This window comes from Osmia bicornis, unplaced genomic scaffold, assembly GCF_907164935.1.
Source record: "Osmia bicornis bicornis unplaced genomic scaffold, iOsmBic2.1, whole genome shotgun sequence".
Classification (NCBI taxonomy): domain Eukaryota; kingdom Metazoa; phylum Arthropoda; class Insecta; order Hymenoptera; family Megachilidae; genus Osmia; species Osmia bicornis.
The window spans coordinates 2773677-2780017 of NW_025791458.1; the positions used below are offsets into that span (position 1 = coordinate 2773677).

Here is a 6341-nt window from a genome sequence, read left to right on the forward strand (position 1 = left end):
ACCCACATTAGAACGGGTCACAATTTGTATATTACATTTATATTGCAATTTCTATATTTATATTAAAACTTTATGCGTTTGTGTTATCTAACTTAGTTTTAATACGTAAATGTGCAGTATTTCTTAATTGTGAACATTTTTTCATTTTTGTCCTAATCGCCCATTCAAGTACCGCGCGCACTGTGCATCGGGTGCTGCTCACACGTAGCATCTATTATTTACTACCTGTCGCACTCGTGGTTCCACACGAAGATTTTTAGACCTGCCGAACTTTTAAGTACCATATTCCATCACGACGAAATAGTACCCGTTATTAATGAAGACAGTGACGAGGATTAAAATTATAAGTCATGTCAAACAGATATGGTGATCAGTATTCTAAAAAAAAAAGATATGTATTGTTTGAGAATCCGCTCAGCCATGATGGCGCTCACGGTCGATCGATTTATCGATCGGGAGTCGCCCATCTAGGTAACACGTGAGCAGGGGTCTTCTCGCCGGCTCGCGCTCAACGACGCCATAATTGATCAACGATCACCACGGCTCACACACGTGTTTCATAGTTTCTGATCACCTCGAATCGTTCAAGTGCAGTTCAGCTGAGAAGATCACCGAAAACGTTTCAAGGACGAATTAAGATCCATCGCAACTGTGCACGCGACCAGGATCACTAGGTATTGTTCATTTACACATAATTCATTGTACACGTGAGCCGCCAACCACGTGTCGATCACGCAAACGCTCACGGGCACCACCACAGCAGCGGGCTGAATTTATATAATTAACGGCGCTGAGAAGCTCGCGGTTTACAGTCTTGTAAATTCATTGCTCAATTAAGACCGATCAAGGTGACAGATCAATTCAGTATATTGTATGTATCAAATTCATGTAAAATCATTGTATTGTTCATCACGTTCAGACAATTCATTTTCTTGTGTATCACAATTCAAAGCGGATCATTGTAACGATCAAGAATTTACTGTCAAATCAGCGTGTTCACTTCATTTTTATAATTGACTCGAATAAATCAATTTGTGAAACCCAAACCAGCAAGTGTCAATTCTTTTCACCGGCGCAATCCTTCCAGGATTTCCATCAATCCTGAACAAGTATCTTCATAATAAACTTTTATATGCATATCACGTGAACAAAAAGAGTTATACCATTATATATCTAATAGGATACATACATGCAAAAATGACGAAACCAAATAGTGGATTCAGGACACCAGAGATCATCTTTACCGTAACGCATCATTACTTACAAAATCATGTTCAATTAAGGTAAAATATGTATTTCTTTCCATGTCAATCATAAACTAACACCACGTAACTTTTCAACTATTGGAAACTATACGTAATTAGAACAATACATACCCAGAGAAGCAGTAGTGCTCCAAAATTATTTTTAAGTATTTTTAATTTATAGATTTAAAGTAATATTGGAGGTAATATCTAGTGATTACAAAATACAGTACACAAAATTCGCTGAATATACGATGGATACTGCAAAACGGTATACTGAATTGTATCCATGGTATCCAATGAGTCCGACCATGCATAAAATTCTAATACATGGTCTCATAGTAATTCAGAATGCTCTACTGCCAATAGGGCAATTATCAGAAGAGGCGGCAGAAGCTCGCAATAAACACTTCCGTATGTATAGACAACAATACGCAAGAAAATTTTCGAGGGAATCATGCAATTTAGATGTCGTTAATAGATTACTTCTTACTTCCGATCCTCTTTTAACCGGAATGAGACCAAAAGTACAGAAGAAAACAGAACCGTTCCTTACAGAAAGAAACACTACAAATGCTCATTTCAGCTGAACCTGATTCAGAAGATACGAATAATGGAAACGAAGAAGTTACTTCAGATGAAGAATCAATATTGCTATTACCTGACGATGAGTAAAACAAATAAATAATATATTAAACATAGTATTAATATTAAAATAATTAAAATATTTTTAAAACGATTTTTTTGTCTTTATCTTTCTGATTGTCCTAAAATACCATAAACAAGGTAAAAAAAGTATGGTTGAAAATAACAATACAATGAAAATAATTTTGGCCAGCTAGATCCATCAAATAACCCACTGTGCGGCGTTTCGCTCGTAAAATGGCTTTTTTAATAATATTTCCTGTGTCCTGCGGCTCGCATTTACTTGCGTATTTAGCAATATAATATGCGACAGCTGTAACATTTCCGCATGGTTGAATATCCATATTTGCTTCCCAAAGCTTTAAAAGAGTTGGGTTCTAATTATTCACCATAATTTCATTTCCTGTTCTCTTAAGTACGCAGAAACGTCCATTGTTCGCAAGTGTATCATTTGGACCTAAGCACATCGTTCTTTCACTTATCAGTCTGAGGAATCCAAAACGACAAAAACTGATATATAGAGACACAACAGTGCTTTATTCTGCGCATCCAGTGCGATCGTGAACAATTATAAGTTAATCATCATAAGTTAAGTAATTTATAATCCATAATTCATAAGTGTATGTAATCTTAGCTTAATTTTACGCGATAGTTTTCATTCTTATTATCTTTAAGTGTTGCTCACGGTCGATCGATTTATCGATCGGGAGTCGCCCATCTAGGTAACGCGTGAGCAAGGGTCTTCTCGAAAACTCTCGCGCCAAGCGGCCATTAGAGATCACCGATCGATCAAAACGAAACACGTGTTCACCAGCTCACCCGTCTAAGAAAAGTTCAAGTGCAATTCAGCATACTAAATCATCAGAACAGCTCACATCCTGATCCGAGGAAGGTTAACCTTTACCAAAAGGTGGGACACAAATCCGGATGGGTCATATGTCATTGGAAAGCCCTTGACAAGAGGAACACAATGGTGTGGGTGGGAGGTTTTATATATTTGATCTCTGTCAGGTCAAGATCACATATTTAAGACCTCCCACCCACACCATTGTGTTCCTTTCGTTAAGGGCTTTCCAATGATATATGACGCATCCGAATTTGCGTCCCACCTTTTGGTAAAGTCCAACCACCTTTCGAGCTCTAGAATGCCGATAATTGAATATTCTTTCAATTGAGCCTCTTTCTGGGTTGCCTTCGAATGGTCTCATGGTGTATTGATTTAATGCAAATGCTTTATCACCTAATATCATGTATGGTATCTTCAGCGAATATGAGACTAGTAAAGCACTTGGTGTTGGTATATTTGATGTATTATTTTCCAATTTCTTGTACAAATTAGTATTTTTAAATACTCCGCCATCGGATATTCGTCCTTGGCATCCTACGTCGACGTACATAAAATTATAGTCTGCGTCAACTAAGGCAAATAATACTATGCTAAAGAAATTCTTGTAGTTATGGTATTCTGTGCCACTATTCCACGGTGCTTGGATCATTACATGCTTTCCATCCACAGCACCTATAAAATGTGGAAAGTTCCATTTATCTTTAAATTCTTTTGCAACAGTCAACCACTCTTCCTCAGTGGACGGTGCCTGCAACCATAACATTGAATTAAATTGAAAATAATCATTAAATTACTGAAAAATTAATTTTTGTTTAGAGAAAACAGTTTTTAAATTAGAAAATTGAAACTATCTATGAATATTTTCGGTTTGTTTTTGTAGGAACCGGATGCATCAATACCGACAGTCGATGATTTATTATCACAAAGACCGGACGTAATTGATAACATTTCAGGTCCTAGTTCTACAGGAAGAAAAAAAAAAGATTGCTTAGATCCGCTGGAAAACGCCTCCAAAAAAAGAAGACGTACAAAATCGAAAAGTATATCTGAAGATGATATGCTACAAACAGCATTCTCGTATGTTACATACGGACAGCATATTGCGAATGAATTACGAAAATATGATCCGCATACATTAATAATTGTTAAACAAACAATTAATGATATTATATTTAAAGCAGATTTAGGAAAATTGAACAGTCTGGAATCCAATTGTTCTACAATTTCCTCATCACCAGCGCTGTCAAATGTGCAAAATGTAATACAAGATCAACAAGGTCTACAAATTATTAACGATCAAGTAGATAATGTTTTAACAATTTTGTAATAAATATGTTTGAGAATCCGCTCAGCCATGATGGCGCTCACGGTCGATCGATTTATCGATCGGGAGTCGCCCATCTAGGTAACGCGTGAGCAGGGGTCTTCTCGCCGGCTCGCGAAAAACGACGCCATTATTGATCACGGTAACACACGTGCTTCATAGTTTTTGCTCAGCCAAAGTGTTCAAGTGCGGATCACCAGAAAAAGATCACAGAAGCCGTTCATAGACTAGATCACGAATCTGCAGCAATCGTGCAAGTTACAGGATTCACAGGTATTGTTCAATTACAAATAATTCATTGAACACGCGAGCCGCCAACCACGTGTCGATCACGCACGCGATCACGGGCACCCTCACAGCAGCGAGCTGAATTAATATAATTAACGGCGCTGAGAAGCTCGCTGTTTGCAGTTGTAAACGCATTGTTCAATCACGACAATCAAGGTGACAGTTCAATTCTGCATTTTGTGTGTAACAAATTCATGTAAAATCATTCAGCCGGCTCGTTTCTAAATTGTTCATTGTGTGTTCATTTTACCTCGTGACTCAAATAAATCAATTTGTGAAACCGACCCAGCAAGTGTTAAATTATTTTCCCAGCGCAATCTTTTCGGGATCAACACCAATCCCGAACAAAATAATAGATTAAAACGGAAGATTATTTTTTACTTTTATTAACTTACCTTCACATATTCTTGAAGTACCTCGATTATTCCATCGCATACTTCTGGAACAATAGCTGATATCGCTTGCTTTGATACACGGAACAGATATTGTCAACTCGCGAATGAGTCTCCGGTGGCTAAAAATCTTAATGTAATAGCCAGTCTTTCTTTAACAGTAATGGCTGGTCTCATATATGTATCATCTTTTCGCACTTTAGAATCAATTAATGTACTTGAATAGTCGAAATCAGTCATCGTCATGCGTGTAAAATTTTGTACAGTATCTTCAACTGATTCAAAAATCATATCTCGCATTAATCTATTTCCATATTGCAATCTGTTTTTATATAATTCTTTGATCCACCATCGTCGTTTTCGTTTCTCGGTCCTTTTATTTCTTAAAATTCGATGAATCACCATAAATGAAAACGCTGCAGTAGCCGATGTTGATTCCATGGTTGCCTCGCAGTTACTGTTGGCTCACCATGCCTAGCGAGATTGCCTCACATATTCTACGTAAAGTCGCGAGGCGACTCGATCGAGGCAGCTAACGGTTAAGGCAGCCTCACGAGTTAGCCTCGCACTGCCTGTACATAGCTTTACTCTTTAGCGCGAGCGCGGAAAATTATAAGAACGCGTGGCAGTTACTAGTCGATTCGTATGACAAGCGACGGATATTGATTTCGAAACATATGAATGCCATTCTCGAAATGAAAGGCTTGACTAAAACTACACCCTCCGGACTTACGAAATTGATCGACGATGTTCGCCAACATCTGAACATGCTGCAGTTATTAGGAATAATTCCCGATAGCACCATGGTGCTCTGTGTGCTGGAAAAGTCACTTCCCACCGACATCCGGCAGAAATGGGAAGAGTCGCTGGACGAAGACGTTTTTTCCAGCCTAGAGCAATTTTATAAATTCGTAAATGCAGCCACGTACCGATTGCATACTCTCGAACAAACCGGCGGTCGTGAGAAAATCGAGACGCAACACGGGAACAAACGTCGATCGGATCGGGAATCGCGCGCAGTGAAAACTCGCAAGAACGAATAGACTGCGGGCACATTCGTCACTCCGACTTCAAATTCTTACTCGTGTTGCAAGCAGAATCATATTATTTACAAATGCTCAACGTTCGAAACATTAACTACGTCCCAGCGGTGGGATACCGTGAAACGAAACCAATTATGTCGAAAATGCCTTCGTCCATGCTCCATTCCGATCGGCGCGATTAACGGAATGAATACGATAGCGAGCAGTTTTATCGATATAACTTTTCATTCAATTCATAGTGACTTTCAAAAAAACGTGACCTGTTCAGCTGTTCCACAAATTGCAGATTCCGTGCCGGAGGAAGTGTTCCCGCGTGAACTAATTAAAATTCCCGCTAATTTCCGTCTCGCTTCGTATAAAACCGACAAACTGTTGGAAAAGAAATCATTTTCAAAGTGAAAAGCAAAGTGCAAACATCATGCAGCGTTCAACCGAAGAATATTATAATATGTTTTGCATTTATGTGGAGTGCAACTACAATTCCAATGTTGCTGCCGAGCGATATTGCGAACAGTACGGCACCATAAATGCACCAAGTGCTCCAACTTTTCGGCACCT

The 6341-nt window shown here is 38.6% G+C and overlaps 2 protein-coding genes across 2 annotated transcripts; one reads left to right on the top strand and one right to left on the bottom strand.

Moving 5' to 3' along the window:
* Positions 1-553: 553 nt before the first annotated feature.
* LOC114881192 lies at positions 554-1834 on the top strand. The gene is made up of 3 exons (XM_029197895.1): positions 554-674; positions 1181-1283; positions 1429-1834. The coding sequence occupies exons 2-3, from the start codon at positions 1198-1200 to the stop codon at positions 1832-1834; spliced, it is 492 nt and encodes a 163-aa protein (XP_029053728.1). The 5' UTR covers positions 554-674; positions 1181-1197.
* Positions 1835-2896: 1062 nt separating this feature from the next.
* Positions 2897-4980, bottom strand: LOC114881191. The gene is made up of 3 exons (XM_046289886.1): positions 4900-4980; positions 4744-4812; positions 2897-3484 (listed from the first exon to the last, which is right to left on the bottom strand). Exons 1-3 carry the CDS (start codon positions 4978-4980, stop codon positions 2897-2899), a joined length of 738 nt encoding a protein of 245 aa, XP_046145842.1.
* Positions 4981-6341: the final 1361 nt, after the last annotated feature.

Coding starts and splice junctions, on each gene's coding strand:
- LOC114881192 (XM_029197895.1), top strand. CDS start 1,198: ATGACGAAACCAAATAGTGGATTCAGGACACCAGAGATCATCTTTACC. Junction 1,284..1,428: donor CAAAATCATGTTCAATTAAG/GTAAAATATGTA, acceptor TTTAATTTATAG/ATTTAAAGTAATATTGGAGG.
- LOC114881191 (XM_046289886.1), bottom strand. CDS start 4,980: ATGACTGATTTCGACTATTCAAGTACATTAATTGATTCTAAAGTGCGA. Junction 4,813..4,899: donor ATATGAGACCAGCCATTACT/GTTAAAGAAAGA, acceptor CGTGTATCAAAG/CAAGCGATATCAGCTATTGT. Junction 3,485..4,743: donor TACTTCAAGAATATGTGAAG/GTAAGTTAATAA, acceptor TTATGGTTGCAG/GCACCGTCCACTGAGGAAGA.